Source organism: Tribolium madens, unplaced genomic scaffold (assembly GCF_015345945.1).
Source record: "Tribolium madens isolate multiple individuals breed KSU strain unplaced genomic scaffold, Tmad_KSU_1.1 Scaffold_20;HRSCAF=117;Tcas5.2_LG4, whole genome shotgun sequence".
In the NCBI taxonomy this organism is placed as follows: domain Eukaryota; kingdom Metazoa; phylum Arthropoda; class Insecta; order Coleoptera; family Tenebrionidae; genus Tribolium; species Tribolium madens.
The window spans coordinates 8,664,533-8,687,141 of NW_025400985.1; the positions used below are offsets into that span (position 1 = coordinate 8,664,533).

A 22,609-nucleotide genomic window follows, 5' to 3' on the forward strand; every position below is an offset into this window, starting at 1 on the left:
TCTCAACAAGTTGACGAAGGGCAAAGGGGGAAATGGGGAAATGTATAATTACACAAGTTGGTCTAATATTATTGTAAGTGAGAGTGTGAATCGTTTAGAGGAGGATAGGACAAGCAAATTGATTCTTCGGGTCGCATTTTCGAAGCGGAGGTGGCAACGACCAACCGGTAATCGGATTGTCGGGACAAAGAAGCTTTTGTGAAGGAAGGTGCAACCGGAGTTGCATTTTGTTGGCGGTTTTTAGTTCTTAATTATTCATAGCAGGTTTATGGAAGAAGTGATTAAAATTAAAAATTTGGCAATTATAATTACACATCCACATTAGCACAAACAAAAAGTCATATTGTTGTATATTCAAATTCAACTATCTTTCAAGTTGTCACTACTTTTTTAATTTTCTTATTCTATGTTGTTAAATAATTTATAACCAGTTGATTAAATTTATATTTAATCTGTTGGGACGAAAGTTAGATTTAGATCAAAATTACGGCCCTACTATTTCAATTGTGAGTAATGTTTACGTGTTGCATTTATCATTCTGTCTTCTCTATCCCTCCAACCCTTCGCCCAAAAAATCCCGCTGGTAAAACTAATGCATCACTTCCATAATCTCTGATTAAATCACTCGTTTTTCTGTACCACAGTTTGAGAATTGAATAATGTTATTTTTGCAACACAAAAATCCACTAAACAGTGTACGTGTCATTAGTGGAAGTTTAGTTCAGACAATTAACCGAATTATATTAACCGACTCATCATGCATTGTAGAAATTCTCCTAGCATGTGTGTTTCCGTAACGAATTGATGGTATCACCAAGCACTCATGCGAGTTATTTATTTGTGGTTTTGACGAGATCATCAATAACTAATCAAATTTGCACTGCACAAAAATATTTTCGAATTATTAGTGTCAAAATATTCATGTAGCGCCGTAGCACGTTTGACTGCAACCATAAATATTTATGTATCTATAAATTTAAGGCAATTTTATGTCGTCTGGAAATAAAAATATCTAATGACACAGCCGATCAATATCAGAGACGTACAAATTGCAAAAATCGAGCTTGATTTAACGAAAATCTCAAATGTGGGGTGTGGTGTAATTTGGGACACGCTACAACGATAAAATGTGGCCTTTGGTTTTCTATTTTAATAAGTGTTTCAATTTTCGTCGCAACGCTTTGTAAAAGGAATAAAATGTAAACATTATATACTGTAGAGATTCACATATCATAGACTGGATGTCTCAAAAGTAACATACGACTCTCATTCAAATGCAAATTGAATGAATTCTATTATTGACATTAAGATTGTGCATTTATTTACATAATAATGACTTACATTATGTATATGTTAACGAGGCTATACTAAAAGCGTCTTTTGTAAATATTCCTCATCAAGTCGTCGTCTTTTTACATTTTTCCTTCTTTCATCTAACATCAGATATTAAAATTTTAGCGTCATTGCGTCTCGCAGGGCCAACACATTATTTATAGAGCTTTAATACAATCCTATCACAAAGAAAGCCAACTACACACTACATACAGAGTGAACAAAAAGTATGGAACCAAGTGTTTCTTGATTAAACAATTTCTTTTCCAAAAAATGCTGCACTATTTACACCATTATAAACTATTGTAATAGTATATTACATAACGAGCAGGGAAAGTGATAAATAACGCACAAGCGGGAAAGTTGCGCACGGGGCGTTAGCCGAGTGCAGGCAATACTTTGCACTTTCCTGCAAGTTTTGTACACTATTTTTCCTACAACCATAAATAATTTTTTTCTTACGAACATATTTTTTTTCATAACGATTTACTTTTATAATGGATACAAAAATACATTGAATAACGATTTATTTTTTATAATGGATACAAAAAAAAATACGTTAAATGAAAAAATACAAAACATTCGAGTGTGAATTGTGCGTTAATTTTCTAACACACAGTGCGAAAACAAATCGCACAGGTTTTCGACCTCGTACGATATTGCCAATTATCGCGCATATGTAATTGTACGTTATGATCTACAGTGCGATCAAAAAGTCTTTCGATCAAGTAGGCGTCCTAGTTGAGGACGTATGTTGCATGGCAGTTCGTATGTTATCTAGATGTCAAAAAATTATTTTATAAAAACTAAAACATTGAGCTAATTAAATTGAATTGATCTATGAAACGTCTCAAAACAAACTAAAATAAGATTTTGTTGGTGTTTATTCATAAAAATCGTTCACCACGGTTTCCTGTCATAATTTACATAACAAACATTTTGACATTTCTCATTTGTCACTGTGACATTTTATTTTGCACAGACATACGTTTTCAATTTCTTCTACGCTTGCTTGTTAGACAGAGTTTTTGATCGCACTGTAGTTTCGTATATGGTCGTAGAAAATAGTTATTTGTATTATAAGAGAGGAAAGTATAGCATTTCCTCCCACAGTTAGAAGTTACTGCCCGAGACTGGGAGGTAACTCGCCACTTTTCGTTCGGAAATTATGGTGGAGAAACTTTCTTCCTGTTAGGGTCGTAGAAAAAAAAATTTGAAGTTTTTTTAATAAATTTTAATAAATACATCCTAATTCGTGGGTTCGACTTTGAAATTTTTCAATCCTTTGATAAATTGAACTTATTTAATATCGTAAAAAGAGACATTGGCAATAATAAGCAGAATGAGACTGTCTTTTTGAGCAATGTTTTATTATTGTAAAGTCCACTAGTGATTTCAGCTTTGAAACATCAAAAACTCAATTTTCTTGTGTCTATTTTGGTGTTTTTAATGCTCTAGAATAGATAGACAAATTTAACGCTGTAAAAACTTTACCAACGTAAGGCTATTTGGCATTTTTGGTTGAAGAAAACATTATTTGTTTGGTTTCTAAAGTTGCTAGTGTAAAAATCACTCGACACGTCAATATCCCCCGCGTGTGTTTGATATCAAATAAGTTATTTAAGGGTGCACTTAATGTCAAATCCGTTTGGTTTAATTGCACCTGTAATAACGTGTGTTTTATGAAGCCTCGCAAGTGGAATTAGCGTCGAATGATTTCATAACGATCGCGTCGTCCCGTTTAAACAATAATCAATCAGTCCCAAGTGTGCGTCCAACGTAAATAAGTATAAATAACAATCGGTGGCGGTTGCGTCAGTTTAAGCGTATTTGTTCAAGTGGTCCAAAGGGATATACGGCCAACTTGTCATTGTCACGTTGGACCAGGACACGCCATACACACCCCCACTTTTCACTATCAAAACCCTTTCACACTGTCACATACGACTAATGCATAAACAACATAAACGTTAAACGGGTTATTGCGTGCGGTTTTGCACCAGAACTGAAATTACTACTCGGACAACTGTACAAAATCATCAAGAATTTTAGCCTTTTTTAAATTTCTCAGCATAAAACATCTTAAGAAACCTTCTCTTGTTTAGTTGGCAATGAAATTTTGATATTGTTATCTGTCTGTGTCGTTAATCTTAATATCATATTGATAAAATCAGATTACTTCCATTGCTGCATCAGAAATTTCGTTATTCGCCGGTAAAATATTAAATAATTTTAATATTTAACACTACACACTACACAAACGTATTATTTTCAGCTATTAAAGCTCAAATGTGTCGACTGGTGACACTTTTAGCTTTCCTACTAGTTGTACTCCTTTCTATTTCCAAAAGTCGACCTAGTCCCATTGCCTGCTTCATAAAAAAAGAACAAAAGCAACCTGTGGCTATAGCACATGGAGTGGTACTTACCAAAAGACATATTCTAACTGTAAAGAATCCCCTAGATATCTACCCTAGCAAAAACTTATTCGCATATTTGGGTTGCTCAAACCTAGGAATTGAAACAAATGTATCTAATCCTCAATACAATTACGCGTTACTACATATTGCTTTCACACCGACATCAAACTTAGCAGTGGCACAAACAGAACGAGATATAAATTTTCTTGGGTCGCAAATCAGTCGAATACACATTCTACCACGGCAAACATTTAAAGAGTGTCACGTAACATTCACGCTGAGAGAAAACGAGGTTTACAATTACCAGTTGATGGAGTCGCATGAAGTGACCAGCAATTTAGTAAAAATATGGGGAAAAGCAAAAAACCAAGTTTTGTATGCCACTACTAAAACGGACCGAAAAATGAAAATATGTACCTTCGACAGTGGATTACCAGTTTTTTGCGAATTTGGAGTAATTGGACTTCTGCGATGGCCCACGCACTGTTATAACCAACCCTCCCTTTGTCACGACGAATGTTTCGTTGTACCAGAAGGAAGCTTTTATACATTTGCGTTCATAAATTTCTACGAGCTTGAAGCTCATAAAATCATTAGAATGTTGACAAAATAGAACTTAAGATGTGATTCACAGTTTGGAATGTATTAATACTTTATTAAATAAATAATGTTAACAATAAATGATAAATCAAAAGGAAGCAGTATTGAATTTTCCAATAATTTCCACCCGAACATTGTTCTCTCTTTCTAAAGATCATATTTTTAAGATACTCCGAATCTTCTTCTCGATCACTTGGATTCATATTCATATTTTCAAGTTCATAGTGCGAAGAATCTATCAAATATTCGGAAATGTATGCATCACCTTCTTCGAAAGTACCGGACTTTATAACAGAAAGCAATTTTTTATACGCTTTTTGCTGATCTGTGTCGTCCTGAACACTCTTTCCACCACCACCTTGAGACTCTACAGGCTTGTTTTGATTTACCTCAGTGTCGCCTTTAGGCGATTCGTTTGCCTGATCCACCTTTCCATTGGCCCCTTGAGACGAGTCTAAAGGCTTGTCTTGTTTTGGTTGAGTGGCGTTTGTAAGCGGTTCGTTTGCCTTGCCATTGCCACCTTGAGACGAGTTTAAAGGCTTCTCTTGATTTGCCTGAGTGATGGCTACAAACGGTTTGTTTGCCCGACTATCTAAAGGCTGTACTTGATTTACTTCAGTTGGTGGTTTAGACTGATTTTGAGTAGATGAGTTATTATTTTGAGGTTGTGCACTATTTTGTGATGAAGCTGAAGCCTGTTCTTCTGCCAATTGAGTAACTGAATGAGATTGTGAACTTTGCATGGTGGTTCCTTCAGGTGATGTACTGGTTTTACTTGAGCTTGAAATCTCAAACTTAACCTGAGTCGGCTCTTCTGGAGCGTTTATCTTTCTTTTTAGTTTTTTACGGAGTGCTTGCCCATACAAAAAGTGTAGCATGCTGGGATCTTGTTCGAAAAGGTACACTTTATTAACAGATATAGCTAAAGATTTACTGCACTGAATTGCATCTTCGCCAAAATAGATTCCTTTAACTGATACATCACATACTAAAGGAGCTCCTAGGACAACTTTATGGACACACGGCCTTAACAAATAATTTGTATTCAAAACACTAACACAAGATTCATAGGCAGTGTTAGCTTTGCAAATGGTCGAGGAGACTTTAAGATGAACAGAAATTCGTATTTTAGTCCATTTCCTTTTTTTTAGATCTAAGTGCCAAGTTACCAGTTCACAATTCGAATTAAGTTTACCTTTTGCATTGAAACTATAAAACATGTTTTTGACAGTCGTAAAGTTATCAAATTTTATATCAGGGGCAGTTTGTAGTAAGGTGAAAGCATGTTCAGATTTTGACCAGTCTGAAAATTATGTCTATACAGTAATTGAAGGTATATGGAAATATTGGAATCTTACCTTCTTGCTTCAGTATATTTATTACACGGTACTTGTTTTTGTTTTTGCTGATATCAATAAATACTTCATGACCTGGAATTACCACTAACTCTGCCTTAGGTTTGATGATTCGGCTTAATGCGAGAACCCATCGTTCATTTAATATATTTCCTGTACCTATAAATTGTTGAACTGGATCACCAATTTTTTGGTCTGCAATTAGAACAACAGATTTGTATATTTCTTCTTCGTTTGCAGAGGCCCATTGCAGAAGATTTCTTGAAAATAGTAACAATAAAAAGTTCCACAGATTCATAATTAAAAACGCGTTAAGAGAAAATGTCAAAATCTTTATTTATTTTTATTTGTGACAACACCGTGGCAACCTGTAAATAATTAATAAAGTTCTAAAAAACCATACTGTGAACAACTAGCAAATTTTCGATTTTTCATAACATGTCAACTAACTGTAGTATTAGTAGTGGTTTTTGTACCTAAACAGTTTTCATCAATTTAAAAAACTTTGTAATAATTGAAATACAAGTAAAAGATTGTTTTCATGTTCTTAAGTCTAGACCTGAAATAATTCAAAGGTCTTTGTGTTCTCTGGTGTAGAGAAAAAATTGCTTGTACGTTTCTCTTATTCCAGTTAAAGTTGTCAAAAGAATAAAGTGCACATTTTTAGTTTCTGTTCTAAACAAATGAAGCCTATCTCGTGCAAGTCTTATTCAAACCGTCGCCCGTAATTGCAAGTAACTTCAACCCCGGCAGTTCCTTCTGTAAAATCACAATTAGTTCATTAAATTCAGATGTGCACAATTTTACAAAGCAACTAACTTTCTTCCAGCTTAGACCAAAGCTAGCAAATATTGCGTAATCTCCGCAAAAATGTATCACTGATTATTGAATCCGATGTACCGGAAATTTCCCTGTCGGCATGTGGCCAGTTAATTTAAGTAAAACAATCCGGAATTTGCTGCATTCCGGGCGTTAATGAAGGCCCATGGCCGGCTATCTCGTGTTGTGTTTTTATTTACATTTAATGGTCGCGATAATTAAAATCGGGTTTATTTTAGCAACGGATCCATAAATCGTCTCTGTTATCCGGTACACCGCTGCGTGGCGTCTATATCGGGTAGTAAATCATACCATTGCTGAGTGCAGATAGCGACGCTCTTAGCCAACCAATAAACAACCTCACTCCGGAATTCGACACCATTTTTCATTGCATTCTAACGACACGGGAACATAAAAAGTCCGGGGTGTTTACTAAAGGAAGCCGGTCCGAGGACCACACACAAATCAAAAAGAAGAACACATTCGTCTCTCTCTGTGTGTTTTTGGACTTTGTGCATAAGTATGGATTTGCAAAGAGAACACCAAACACATCGGTTTGATTTTACTCCGATTTTATTTCATTCACTGATGCTAAGCCCAAGTCGCAAAGCAAGTGCTTCAAGGATATTTATTATTGTTACATTTGAAGTCCCGTTTTTTAAATCAAATTTTTAATTAAACATTTGCGTTAAATCAGTTTTATTGATCGAAATAATTGATTTCAATACACTTTTGCCAATAATAAATAAGCAAGACCTTTTACCAGAAATCATTGAAAGCATTCATTCTTTAATGTTTTCTCAAAACTAAGTGGAACGGATTCAGAAAAAAAACAAAATCAGATAAATGCTCTAAATGGTTTGTTGACCTTTTATGCTTTTTTTTTGCTTCATTCGGTTGGACTGGTACACTTTTTCAATAAGATCCATGAGTCCCAAACCTAAAGTTATCATAAGACGAAAATTACGTTTTAAATAAATTTGAATATTTCAATAACTTAGTGGATTCTTACTTTTTAACTGGTATTCAAATCAATAAAAGTCGATAAGAAAAGAACTTATTTTTAAAAGAGAAAATCGTTTTTACACATTTTAAGGCACAAATAAATTGATATTGCATTGCAATATACCTACAGAAGCATTTTTTTGAACTTAGCATGTTCACTTAAAAAAAAAAACATATCAATGCATTGCTGCTATTCAATGAGTGTCACTAGCGCGAATTTGAGACAAACGAAAAAAATAATGTTTTATTTAAATGAAGATGATGACAACACTAACAAAAAAGTTACAGGCAGATAGAATATTAAATTGATACTTGACAGTAAGAAATGAAATAATGAAAATTTTGCTGACAATCGTAATATAAAATAATAAACAGAACAGAAATGTTTGCTTTGCCTCATGTTTTTTTTTAACTTTTTTTGAAAAGTGTAAAGTTGTAGAAAATTAAATTTGTAGTAAAAAAGTCCACGACACTAGAACTCTATCTTTAGTGACGAAAATATTTCGCTTGTATGTGGCGTGTCTAAGAAACTATTTAAACCCAAACCATTAAAGATGGAGATTTGGTGTCGCGGACTTTTTAAAGCAGATTTGATTCTCTACAATTTTGTCCTTTACACTTTTTTTATCTATCTATTTAATATCTATCTGGCTCACGTAATTTGGTTCCGACTTTGGTTTCTCTTGACACGACATACAGCAGAAGATTGGCTTGTTTTCTATTTAAAATGGGAAGAAACACATGCAAATCTCTCTTCGACAGTTATTGAATATTTTCCGAGAAAATTTGTGTTCTAGTACAGTAGTTAGATTTGGCCATTTATCTATTTAGATTGTAGAACATTGTGAAGGCGTTGTGCCGAACTGAAAGCCGCATAATAGAAAGAAAGTTTGAATAATGATGGTAGGCAAGCGTCGGAGCCATGGTATAGAACCGCTGCAACTCGAAGCAAGAATCCGAAGGTTCTCGTATTGTTTTATAATGCGCAATCAATCCTCGTTTTGATGAATGTAAGCGCGTCTGTGATATGACAGGCGCGGAAGCGGGGCACTAATGTAAAAATAAATCACCATCTTATAAATATATTCTCGGAATAAATTCACATGGTGGATGTATATGAGAAGGCCAGCGCTTTACATTAGTCAGATTGCTCACGATCTGTCTGCCAGATAATGGCCGTCATTTTTAAGAGGGTTGAATCCGAACGCAACAACCATTTGTATAGGCCGACGTGTTGCTATTTATCCAGTTGACAAAGCATCAGTTGGTGCAGCGCCCTGCGCGAGGTGGGAATGGTGCGATGATGTATCCGTGCATGTCGACTGACAACGTTGGCTTAATCCGAAGGGATTAGCACCTGCTCGCGGTTGATGTCGACCTTATGATTAAATGTTAACTATACTACGTGTGCGACGATTGCTTCCACTTGCATAGAGAATCCAACAACCGGCACAACAATCACATTGGAAGGAGAATCTCATCAGCAATCACCTACCTACCTACGAGAAGTTATTTCAAGACTATTACTGACAAATTCCGATTGCTTGGGTACCTCACTAATTTAGCAGACTTAATTCCCCGGAGAATAGGAAGCCACTAGCACGATTACTTCTGGCTACTGCAATTATGCTGGCATACACAAACATTTTGAGTCAAATCAAAGAAAAATTTTGTATACACGGTGGGACACCAGGTATAATAAACTACAGAGCCCTTTCTAACTAAATATGTTATAACATTCGATTAGGTATACACTTACATTACCGAGTAGGTCTGTTATACAGGGTGCGCCAGAACTCGCGCCCCAGAGAAAATTTTCAAGTAAGGTAAGAAACCAAGAGCATGAAAAAATGTTTAAAAAATTCCATCTGTCCAAAAATTTTGACATTTAATTTTTGACATTTGACATTTTTTTATATCTATTTAATGATATTTATAATCTTGTACATGTTTTTTTACAATTATTTAGTAAAGGGAGAAAAATTTGGCAATAAAAGCCTCAAATAACATTGAACAGAGTTACAATTTAGAATATAGCTTCCTTCTTTCCTCTTTTAATAGACTATAGCAAAAAAACTTGGAAAATTGTTTTTCCAACAGAAATAAATAGAGTCAAAGTGCAAACTTTAAACCCTCATAACTTCGAAATTTTTATAGATAAAATTTTTTTAACATTTTTTCCATGTTCCTGGTATCTTACCTTATATGGCATTTTTCTCAGGGGCGCGAGTTCTGGCGCATCCTGTATATTCTTTAAAAACAGGGCAAAATACTTCAATTTTAACTTTTAAAAACTACCTTGAAAAACAGGTTCAAATACCTTAAAAAGTGTTGTGTGGTGAACAGCCCCATATAATACAAAACTAAAAAAGTGAGGCAAAATCCTTAAAATTTTTATTCTTCGACACGATTAAAATTTAAATTTTTAAATTTCTCTTGTGTGAAAACTGTTTGGTATTTCTCAATACGAAACGTATTAGATTGATTATTTTTAACAGATTTAATGCAATTTTAAGCCTTGTTGAGTCGAAATAAAATGTTGTATTCAACTCGTCTTCGTGTAAATCGCTTAATTTATTCCACCTCGTGGAATATCCACTCTTGAAGTAAAGCGTCCGATTTACAGTCAAACTCGTCGAGGAAATAACTATAATAATTATAAAATCGATAGATTTTATATTTAAAAATCATTTTGTACCTAACGGTTTTTATGTCCTAAAAATGTACCATTTTAGTGAATGACACGCCGCGAAAATTTGGATGTGTCAAATTAGTTTTATTATAACATTATTATTTCTGAAATTCGTTTAATTATGACTAATTTTAATGATGATAACAACTATTGATTGTGTACCTAAAAACCATTTAATTATCATTTACTTTTTTATTATACCTGCATCATAATCCTAAATTAAAACATGCTGCAGTGTGTGCAATTTGGCCTTTACAGCACGCTGAAATTTTAAAGTTGTCTAGGTAACAAGAAATAGTGAAATGTCCGGACCAATTACAACGTGAAAAAATGTGTTTAACAACGTAAACTAGTAACCGTCTCTACGAAAACGATTCACAAACAACCTTTGATAATTTTATTGTGTAAATTCACATTTTTTCAATGCTCATAAAAGATCGTAAATGGGCAGGTATAATAAAAAATAGCGTATAACACTCGTTTATAAGCGCCTTTAAGAAACTTACGACGTTAAAAGCACTCCGCTGACGCGTCGTGCTCTTAAACCGTGCGTGTTTTAAAAGGTTGCTTATAAACTAGTATTATAATATACTATTATTTTTATTAATTTATTTAATATTTAATTATTATTTCACTTTATCTCTATACTCGTTTTCATATTAATGTGCATCGAAGTAGTCGTTGAAAAGGATTATTTTAAGGTGGCAACCATGAAAAAATTCAAACAATCCTAACCTCAATCTTTCCTAAAAAATATTTTTTCAAATAAATGTGTGCCCCAAGTATCAAAAAATAATTAAAATTAACAACTTAATTAAAGTAGGGTAGCAAACATAAAGATTTTTGTCATTATTATTGATGTGATGAAATTTGTTCTGAATGACATTATACATTAATGACACTTTTTGTGTGAATCGGCCTTTAAGTTAAAGACTTCTACAACCTACTTGATGCACATTAATATAAAAAAAAATATCATTGTTGTTTACTATATTACAATTAAGGTCTATTCTAAACAGACCCATGTAGTAAGAACATAAGAAATGGGCCAAAATACTTTGAAATAACTGTTCTACTCAACGGACGCACTTAGTAGTGATTACATAGATATACTTTTACTTTGAAATAAAAACAGAGCAATCAATTAAGTTAATGTGTTGCATAAATACATTAATATTTTACTAAAGCAATTACCTATAGAAATTAGTCAACAAGTTTTCCATAGAAAGCTGTATTTTAATACTTTGATCATTGGTACAGAGGATCAACATTTGCAATTTAATTCATCGAATTCTAATCTCATTTGCAAATTTATTTTCCTCTCTGTCAAATTCTTGTTATTGTTTATTTTTACTTGTTTGATGCTTTCATGTGGATAACACGATTCCAGTGAATCCATTTAAAAAGTTTACAATTAGATATCGTGCTATCGACAGATCGTGCCAGTTTCGTGAGTCAAAATAAAAACACGGGACCGTCGAAAAGCGAAGCTGGTTTAATCACTTAATAGAGATTATCCCTTTGTCACATGTCGGTTTTTGTGTTGGCCACAATAAAACGATTTAAAGCTGTTCATTTATTTATAGAAATAAAAATACGATTTTTAAGTTGGATCGATGGTAACTATTATTATATAGTTAAGAATCTCCAGTACTTCGGTAGCCCAAGCAACGATATAAGAGTTGGTGAAAGCCGTTTCCTTCTAGTGAAATATGGTGTTGGGCTATCAGAGGTTATCGAGGTAGTAATGCTTTCGTTCCGTGATTTTGTATAATTATTGTGAAACAGGTGCATGTTTTTGTGATTGCTTCTTAATTTAAGGTGTTTTGTTACAAACCAGAAATTATGCGTTAAGAGAATAGATTTATCTATGATGCAAATGTCTAATTTTGTATTTAGTCTTAGTGGAATAATCTTTCAAAGGCAAAATACTGTATATAACGAAACTTGTTTTACGTATCAAAGCACAAACATTATGTAAATGCAAACATAAAAGATGTTCATTAAATTCAGTGACTTTGTAAATCGCTAAAGAGATAAATATTAAAAGAGTAAAGAGTTTTTTTTTATACATTTACTTCGTATATTTAAATATTCAATGAGTTTCTTCCACCCGCTTAAGATGGATGAAATGTGTCCTCGTAATTTACTATGAATGACTCAGTTTATTATTTTAGAAAAAATCTTTTCTTCCTTTGATCTTTTCCGATACAGCACTAAATTAAAACGCTGTTTTTTTCTTAAATGCAAAACAAAATTAAAATAGTTAATGCAAAACAACGTAGTTTAATAATCTTCTAATCCTATGTATGTGCAAGCAATTCGTTTAATTTTGCATTTTAATATTAACAGCCTGTTTTAGTATTCTCTTAACAAATTTGCAAAAGCATCTTTGATATTAGAAAATCTCCATTATAAAATAAAACAAAAATTCTAATTAGAAAATAGGAAATAATAACTGGGTTTTAATTTAATTGTAACCGTAAACATATCATCAAAAGTCGTGTGCAGGTCATGACGATTTTCTTGTTCGGATGGTGCCATTAATCCATTAGCCAAACAGAATTCCTACAACCACAGAACGAGTGCTGGCGTTAATCTAAACGAGCGTTTATTTTGTACAATTTCGGCGCAACGGATGCGACGCATTGCTTGTCATAGATTTCCAAATCAACTGCATTCCCATGATACTGCAGTATAAAACCTATGTCGAAGTAAAAAGAGATTACGTGCTATGATTCTCTCTCTATTTATAATATGTTTTCAAAAAGACAAGAAGAGTTAAATTTTGTTGACTATATGCATTGGTTGTCGCTCTAGTTTAGTTGCACGGCTAGGGTTGCCCCATCCTGTTTTATGGAGAGAAGGCTCTCTCAAGACCCGTTGTTAGCGAAAACTGCGCACAGGTAAACAAAATGTAAATGTCTAATTTTCGGTCTTACGACTCGCACGGTTTTATTTTACTTTGTTACTGAATTTGACGCTTTATCTTTGAGTAATATCTGGGTGAACAATCAATAATTCAACAGTTAAACTCTACCAAAAGTAAAAATCTACATAATTTCACAAAAGACCAAAATTTCTTGTAAAAAATTTAGCCTACATAAAAACTAAGTTTTTAAATATGCGAACATAATGGAAAAGTAAGTGTGTTAAATGCTAAAGAAAAGTACCATACGTAAAAATGGTGGATGCGCCGGGATAAAACAAAATAAAATTAGGTATTTTTATTTTTCTCATACATATGAATTAATTAACAATTAATTTAAAAATACTAAAAACAATGTTTTATTATTTAATACAACGCAACTTTTGTAAACATTTCAAATTAAATAAAAAACTGGTTTTTATTTTTTTTTTATTTTTAAATATGTATGTAGAACGCTTGATCCATACGAGTGCACTACAAAATTTATGCAAATTTTATTTAAAACAACTTTGTTATACTTTATTATTGATTCAAGTTTTATGATCGCTATTACTTTCAAGTTATCAAATTATTATAACGCGTTTAAGATTTTATTTGGTATAATACAAAAATGCATAATTTATATTTTTGTATAATCCGACAATTACTTTGTAAAAAATATTTACATTTATCGAGTGATATGCCGACGTTACGTGACTTTATTTCTTTGCATTTTTAATGTTGTTTCCTTGCTTTAATACATTTGACATTTACTGCGTTTGGAATCTAATCTGCTTAATCTACAAGCCATCGCCATTATTCCAAGCAAAAACTAAATCTACATTTAAAAAATTTTGATACCTACTTCTAGCAAAAATTGTAAACTCAAATTAGTAAGCTTTATGGGTAGTAAACAAAAATACATTTTGAGCAAGAAATAAACAAAACAAAGGGTAAAATTTCATTACCCACACAAATATATCAACATTAATTCACGTTTTGTTACAGCAGATTGGATGCTGATTGAAAACAGAAATAAATACATATTCTTTTACAATTCAAAAGATCAAAATTGAATACATTTTTTCAGAAATTTTATTAAAAATGTATTTATGTTTCTATCTAAACCTGTTTTATTATATTTATATAAAGAAGATATGACATCAAATTTAAAAAGATTGTATCCTTGTTACATGAAAGCTTTTCGTTATTTTTAGTTGCAATGCTTGAATTGAAGAAAAATAAAATACAAATCAAAATGTGAACCTTAAAATTTTATCGCATCTTTTTACAATTGTTTAAATAAACTGAAATTAAAATTTGTTGGCTGTATTAATATTAATGTAAAAAAATATTTTTGTTGTAAAATGTTTTCTTTGCTCAAAAGGCAAAAAAATCAATACTAGAAGATAAATCTGGTGATTCACGGAATAATTTAATAAACTTCTCCAATTCCCTTCAACGAAAGCATTCGTATAATTTGGTTTGTTTTGAGATAATGATGAGCCGAAAAATTGAATTCTATTCGATACTGCGGTCATATTCAATTGCCATCAAGAATATTTACCGATAATGATTTACTTAAAATAATTGCCGAACAAATAGTCGCTGTTCGACAGATTGCTTGGCTTTATTTACATATAATTAAACCTTGTGAATTTCCAGCTGTGTAAAGTTGTAATACACAATATTCTCAAACAATAAATTGATATTAACATTTGATTAAACCTTGTAATTAACATTATGAGAGTTGACGCTCATTAGCTCCTAGGTAAAACATTGAATATTCACAAATCGTATCAAGGATACAACTCGATTCCTCGCAACGTTAAAAATAGATACAAATGGCTGGCGATGAGAAATGTTCCCACACACATGCATTCGCGCTTTTACAAATCGTTGTTCACTGAACAACGCGTTGAAAATGAATAATAAGTGAACCGAGATTCAGATTTCTTATAAACTCCCCAACATTGCTGAATTTAATTTGGGACAAGCCGAACTAACAAAAACTGAAACTAGAAGTATGAACGTTGAAATAAAACGTATGACAAGGCCGACATGGCGCTAGTTAAAATTATGAACTACCCAGACCCCAGCTGAGCCTGACTGACATAATTGCCGTCACTTTTTTACCAGCTCCACCTTTGTTACTATATGGCCCAATTTTGTGATAATTCCGAGAATTTTAAATGAGGCACTACGTGAATTATTATTTACTTGGTATTTTGACAAGGGAACGAATTAAAAATTTTATATGTTTCACAGCAAACGGACAATAAAAAAAGTAAAGAATATAAGAGTAGGTATAAAAACACATACCTAGTTAGCAAAATTTACATTTTTAATCATTCACCCATTAGCGTAAAATTAGTAAAGAAGAACTAAATTTTTAAATATTTCCCAAACTAAACACCATGTTTTTCGTGGAGATATTTTGATGCTAATAGGATTTATCTGTGTTAACTGACTGTTTTTCTGTTCGATTTCAGGCGCTTCCACACCGATAAAACATTTATCTTTAAAAAATATGCTGCCAGACACAGAGCACTTTATGACATATGAAGGCTCGACGACGCATCCTGGCTGTTGGGAGACTACTGTTTGGATCATCCTTAATAAGCCCATTTATATTACTAGGCAAGAGGTAAGAAATCAGTGTTAGCGGTGTGAGGGTCGTTGTTTTTTGATTTATTATCTCTGAATTGTTATGCCTCAAGCTGAACACAAACAAAGCTATTAATTCAATTCCTTTTAGCCGAATCGATACAAGGCAATACGGGAAAAAACCGATATAACTAAATGCAAACAGTGCCCGATTTCTATTTGCTTTGTATTAGGCGATTTGAGTGTTTTCGGGCTCGTCCCTCGAAAGCATTACAAATTTACGCGGTGCGATGTCATTTATATATCGCTACAAGATGTAAACGTCATATAAATGTTATGAGCTTGAAAGACAGACTGGCAAGGCCTCTTTAGTACGCCGCCAGATTTTTTACTTCCATAAATTGTAGGAAATTCGCGTCGACAATCACAACGAGTTATTTTTATTTTTCAAAGTAACTAAAAGTGCTACAGTGGCGTTCTGCGGCCTTTCACTGGACACAAGGGACTCATTTTAGCAACTCAAGCCCGCTGAGAATTGATGAATGCGGTAATTTATTACAGCGATAAAATTACCTCTATTAATTTCGGCGGATTTAATCCATTACCGTTTAATTATATCGAATTACTTTTTAAGCGCGAATCATCGCTCGATACTTCCAAATTGCAGCCGTTTAAAGAGATTAGGAAAAAAATTGTGGGGGCAACCGATATTGTTAACATTTGAAGCTTCCAACATTTTTATTTTTGAATCCCAAACTGGAATTGATTTAAGTTTTGCATTTAATCTGAGGTTTCCAACGTCTCGCCTTGAAAAACTAAATTGCGAAAGCATTTAAAAGTCCGAATGGAAACGCTGAGCTGTCGTTTTGCGGACTTGGTCCACTACTCGGTCACAATTCGTCCGTCTGATTGAGAAAGATTGCGTTTTAATCCGGCCCCATTGAACCGCTTTTCTTTTTGTGTTTTTGCAGATGTACCAATTAAGGAAGCTGATGCAGGGTTCGAAAGAAGCGCCCAAAGCCCCTTTGGGCAACAACGCCCGTCCGGTCCAGCCGCTCCATCAGAGAACCATCAGAACCAACATCAACTTCAAGAATGCCGTGGTTTGTATTTTGCTTTGATTAATAGAAATTTTTGCTCAAAGTGACTTTGTGGCAGTGTTTCTTTTGAGAAGTGATATCTCGGTCACAAATCGCTCCTTATGTTCATCTAGTCGGTGCTAATGTGCACTTTGCATGCTTGTAGCCAAGACCTGGGGTGATAGATGACTCTCGGTCTCAGGAGAAAGGCTTAGTTAATGGAAGGCCCCCCTTTCACTTCCGGACTCCCGCCGCCGGAATCAGTAATTGAAACTGAGGTGCCGCCGCAGCTATTATAAGCTACCAAGCGATTATACTCTTACCGCAAATTGTCGACATTATGACCACTGATATAAATAAATATTTATAAAGCAGAGGAGGATTCAACCGAAATGATCGATTAGCCAATTGGCCTCGAAATCAGGACACTCATAACTCAAACGCACAAACAATTTCATTTATTAACAATTTCTAAAAATAAACACCAGTTTTTCAAAACGAAAAACGTTCTATTTCAATTTTTAATTAATATTTACCTAATAAATCTTGAGAATAAACTCGAATACAAAAAATATTTTTTTAAGTTGAATTATACTTGGCTAATAAAACACCTTCCTATCTGTAGCATGCACGCTTGTAGAATTTGTTGAAACTTTTTATCCCTAAACTTTAAATTGTCGTTGTTTTATTACCTCGAATTTGGCTCGGAGCAAAACAATATAAAAGGCAATAAAGCCAAATATATCGAAATCGTAAAAAAATTAAACAGCAACGTCCAACGGTCCAAAAATAACAGTCAAGTGTAAAGATAAGATATTAAGTGTAAGATAAGAAATCGTCGTGAAAAGGAGAAGACAAGTGCCGTTACTAACTGCAATATCTACAGATATGGGCATTATCTGGCAATGTGTTACAATTTATACGCATGACTATTGCCTTTTTCCTTTTCTTCCTCTTATCCCGGCATCTTCTAAGTGAAAAATAGATTACACAAGGCAGATAAAATTAGTTTATAATATAATATTTAAAGGGATTAGGGCGCTCGTCGTTTAAACCGACACTCTGGCCCGAGTGTTAACACTGTCGAAAATTACATCAAAGGAATGCAACGAGATTTAATCCGCACAAAGCGCCTAAAGCTCGGAAACGATTATAACACTCCGTCCCTCCAAGTTATTGTTGTTATTTTATTAATGAGTTCTTCGCGGCCGCTCACACACCTGATTAGTTAAAAGCCGGCAATTTGCGTAATTTGGTCCATCCCAGGGATATTTTAAAGTTTGACCCGGCGAAAATCGATGACTTTAGTGCGGCCATATCCATTTATTAAATTATTTAAGGAGAGAATGTCGGGGATGTTCGTAATGGTGGTAATTACCCCCTGAAAACGGGGGTAATGCCATTTACGAATTTTTCCTCTCGAATTAAACGATTTGCTGTTTCCCGTCTAAATAACTGACGATTTAAAAAGTCAATTGCCTATTTCCTCTCGCCGAGATTAATGCTTGAATGACCCCGTGTTTAAATGACATTAACAGAATGCTTTCCCGCCTTCGGCGACCGGGAAAACTCTTAACTTGAGTTGTCTTGAGAACGCCCAAAGCTCCGCTAATGCTCTTGTTGTCGCGTAATTATACAACATTGAAGTGAGCTTGTAAGTTTTAACAAATATTAGGGGAGTGTGATTACAACGGTTTCAACGAGCAATTAATTTTCGTTAAAAAATAATGAGCACCTCACACTTTACACGATCAAACATGTTTAATTAAGCCGCTTTGAGCGGATTGATTTAGTTCGACCCGACCTAAACAAACTCGATTAATTTTTTAAACACGTCCTAAATTATCCAAGATGCGACATAATGTGTTGACTATTTCCACTGGCTTGAGTTTCTCAACATTAAAATAAGCTCAAATAAGCTCCAATAACATAAAATTAATAACTTGTTTCCTGAGTTCTCCTCCCGCGAACTGATTTCTAAGCGTCCGCCACTACAAAAGCAATTCCTGTGTTATTGGCGCAAATCTACTGCAGTTACCGGAAAACGATCAAAATTTTGAAAAAATCGAAATTGTCAAAATCAAATCAAGTGCAGCTTTTCGCATGTCTAAAGGTGCTAGAGACAAGTTCATCGATTGAAGGCTAAACAAAATGATGTGGGTCTTGTACAGTTTATGTAATTCAAATTCACTTTAACTAATCCTTCATTAATTACTACTGTTGATTGGAAAGTAAACAAAAACAATTTATTGTTTTGCAAATTTTCTCATTAAATAGTCCATATCTGCAGGTGTTCCTGAGAGGGTGCAATTTCCATGATGCAATACTGCCCCATAACTCAGCCCAGATAAATTTAGTAATTTGGTTCTATGTGTACCACTTCGGTAATAAATTTGTATTAGGATTATGAGATTAGTTCGTGAACTCACACATACTGTTCCCTGTTAATAAATTTCATTAAAATTTCATTCAGCATTTCAAAGTATCCGACACGCTGTTGTTTATCGCGGTTGATAATATTTAAACAAGACCAGATCACCATTGAAATGATGTTAATAAACGGCAGCCCCATCTCCGTTTCAAACAAGAATAATCGACAATCCTACTTTGGCCCTTTGTCACTCTTCAAAAGCATTAATTAAAATTTACATAGAAAACACACAAATCCAAGGCAGCACGTAGGCAAAATTTGCATTGTCTGGTTTCCAATTTCCTGTATTAAAATCGCGTGGATGTGCTGCGGTATGTTCACTTCCGGTCAGTTATACTCTGCATTGCAACAGGCTCTCTCCCATGTATTCCTTTCTTACTTTTGAGCCAACTCGCCGCTATTCAAGGCACGTTTTGCAATCTCCCATTAGCACAAACATATTAAAATGCACCAATTACGGCTACGTTCGGATATAATGGTTAAATAAACTCAAGATAATTACCTTAATTTCTGTATTAAAAACTAGTTCAATGAATGGAGCAAACGCGGAGTTCATTTTTAAGTGCCTGCACTCGATACTTGCATTTAAATTAATAACAAAAAATTCACTCACAGTTTTCACATCATACTGCTTTTATAACACGAGCTAAATTTTCAGAAACTGTAATTGGCGCTATTGTATTTTTTAATCAGAGAAATACTTGCCCAAGTAGAAATACTTAGAACACTTTAAAATGAACCATGAATTCCACACAAAACTGTGCGGAGTTCTGACACTGAGTCTGACACTTATTGTATATTTTCAAAAAAGATTAAATTACCTATTCAATTTCTGATTGAAAACGCAGATGTCAATCCTAGAATATGAGGTTTACAGAATGAAAATTATTATATCATCATTGTATTAACTTGTTAACAATAACGTCATTGTTTGAGTATAAAAATTCGAATTTATTCATATTTATAGCCAACAGACTATGTAAACAGATAAACATGTAGATTATCGTATCTATTCGTCTCTTCTCTCATGCGTAGGATCAAACACTTATCGATATATTATCCAGACACTTTCTTTTGTAAACTTAAGCTCCCTGCTTCTAGGTGTAATATATGTGCACTTTAAAGTCCACAAGAATATCAAAGGTTTTGAGTTATGGTACCAATGGGCAAAAATATTGCCACCTTTCCCAATAAAATATTTCTCTACTTTGATTTTTTTTTGACGAAATGGGCCACAAGCGAAACAAACCTTTAAATTAAAAAAGTGTTGATACATTTTCGTCATAATTATTTGTTTTTTATATTTATTACATATTATTTCTCATTTATAATTTTTATTTTGTTCAATAGTTGGTGGTAGCTAAAAAGTGAATCGCGTGTCAGCGCGCAATAAATTGGAATTTTTTAAAGAATTTAATAAAGTCTCGTATATTTACATTGAGACGGTGATAAGTAATTGTTAAAAAAGCATATTAAAAATATTGCGGTTCGGTATAAATTTGGAACCACTGATAAATTTTTAATTTAATCCTGTGGAGGTGTCATAAAGCTACCCCGACGCCTCCACCACATGTCGCGATTTAATTCCGAGCTTCAATTAGCGTCGTCTCGTTATTTATTTCAGTAGATCGTCGACATATCTGAAATTCGCGTCGCTTTCAGACATTCAAGTCCTGAATTCGAAATCCTTGTAATTGCGGCGGTCGTTTGCGTTCAAAGCCTAATTGACTTGTGATGGTTGCAATAAAACACACTGAAATCCGTTTATGTTTTGTTACAGAACGGCAACTGTCCTTCTATGCACAAGGAGATGTATTACAAAGGTAAATGATACACGAGAGCCCCACGTATGCCACTGTTAATGGACCTGTGTTGTTCCAGTTAATAAATGGACTGACAATGATAAGGGGCTACACTCGCCGGCGAACTGGCATTTGCGACACTGAGCTGCACCACCGACAACTCTTGTATATAATCGACAAACTAAGAGACGCATTTTGTGATAACGTATGCAATAATGACCAAGTGGAGGTGCGAAAAAGCGGAGCTTTCCGCACGGGATGTTAAGTGTGTAGCAGGGCGTGAGCATTAGGCATTATGTGTGACGATTATACAATAACAAACCGTGTCCAGGTAATGAATAAGGCAAACAGATATTTTATTATTTAACAAGAAAATTAATTACGCTAATAAGAGTTAAATTGTCTGCAGAAGCAAATACTTATATTCATTTCAATCTTGTCTGTATGTCAGCTTGGACGAAATGAAACTCGAAGTCTGAGAATAATCGGGCATCAGCTGGCACTTAATTAAAGTAATGCCCACCTCGGAGCCCTTGATTCACTGAGACTGTGACAAACTGGCAAACTTCGAGATAATCCCGCCAGAATTTCTTTTCGAATTAAAATAGTGATCCACGTAAATCTTCAAATTTAATTCCAGACTTTTTCGAAATATATTTCATCCTGCAATTACGAGTTTTCATCCATTCGAAGATTAAAAGCAAATCTGTGTCTAAATACACATGTGAAACATTAGAGTAAATCAGAAACAACTATATAACTGGAATTATACTGTTATGCAGGGTAACTTGTACTAAACCTATTACAAACATGGTGACCCTTACTAACTTAAAGACAAACATTCACGAAAACAAAGCAACCGAAACAACCAACCAACATTTAATGTTCAACAATACATTACTTATTCATAAACAGTTTTTATTTAAAAATAAACAAAGCGGATTAATATTTCAATAATGACTTTTTCATTTTTAATTCGATAACAATCTTCCTAATTTTAGTTCTCAGACTTCGAAAGCGTTAAGTTTAGCAATGAATTTGTATGCTTCGTAAGTAGCACATTAATGTATAATGCCAAATTGTAAAATATAGATTAATACAAAAATAAAATTTATTAACAAACGCCGTATGTTATTTACACGCCTCTTTCATACACCCATTTTATTACATCGGCAAATAAAAAAGTAAACCATTTCTCATAAAATCTAACAGCTCCGACAAAGGCAAGCGATCAACAATGCTAATGTAAAAATCTATCGCGACGACAACATAGACTTGTAACTAGGACATCAACTTCTTTGTTCTAGTGTTTAAAGATGAGATCGTAACTTTTTGTTCCAAAGCTAGGTCAATTAAACGTAAATTTTTAAGAAAAATCGACGTTTTACATAAAATATAAAAACTAGACTTCCAATTTTATTTTTCATATTTTTTTTAATTCAAACACAACATGTTTTTACCTCAGTCGTAATTCTCCTAAAAGGTAAGTAATTTTGGGAACAAAATGCCAAAGACAATTATTAGAACGTAAGATTCGTTATTATTACTAATAAATATAA

General features: G+C 33.7%; 2 protein-coding genes across 4 annotated transcripts in view; one reads left to right on the forward strand and one right to left on the reverse strand.

Moving 5' to 3' along the window:
• LOC123005340 (carbonic anhydrase-related protein 10) overlaps positions 1 to 22,173 on the forward strand; it is an 84,369-nt gene extending 62,196 nt beyond the window's left edge. The window contains exons 7-10 of one of the 2 annotated variants that reach the window (XM_044399038.1): positions 15,624 to 15,778; positions 16,710 to 16,841; positions 21,029 to 21,071; positions 21,130 to 22,173. In XM_044399038.1, the coding sequence (XP_044254973.1) occupies positions 15,624 to 15,778; positions 16,710 to 16,841; positions 21,029 to 21,071; positions 21,130 to 21,194 (395 nt within the window). In that variant the 3' untranslated portion in view covers positions 21,195 to 22,173. Of the gene's footprint in view, positions 1 to 3,607; positions 4,447 to 15,623; positions 15,779 to 16,709; positions 16,842 to 21,028; positions 21,072 to 21,129 lie in introns of those variants that run through there. The other variant, XM_044399036.1, reaches the window with a different exon arrangement.
• On the reverse strand, positions 4,386 to 6,024 carry LOC123005339. Of its 2 annotated transcripts, XM_044399035.1 has the most exons (3): positions 5,867 to 6,024; positions 5,711 to 5,794; positions 4,386 to 5,655 (listed from the first exon to the last, which is right to left on the reverse strand). In XM_044399035.1, the coding sequence occupies exons 1-3, from the start codon at positions 6,003 to 6,005 to the stop codon at positions 4,409 to 4,411; spliced, it is 1,470 nt and encodes a 489-aa protein (XP_044254970.1). In that variant the 5' UTR covers positions 6,006 to 6,024; the 3' UTR covers positions 4,386 to 4,408. The 2 variants fall into 2 exon arrangements, with proteins under 2 accessions (XP_044254970.1, XP_044254969.1); XM_044399034.1 differs by having other exon boundaries at positions 5,711 to 6,024.
• Positions 22,174 to 22,609: the final 436 nt, after the last annotated feature.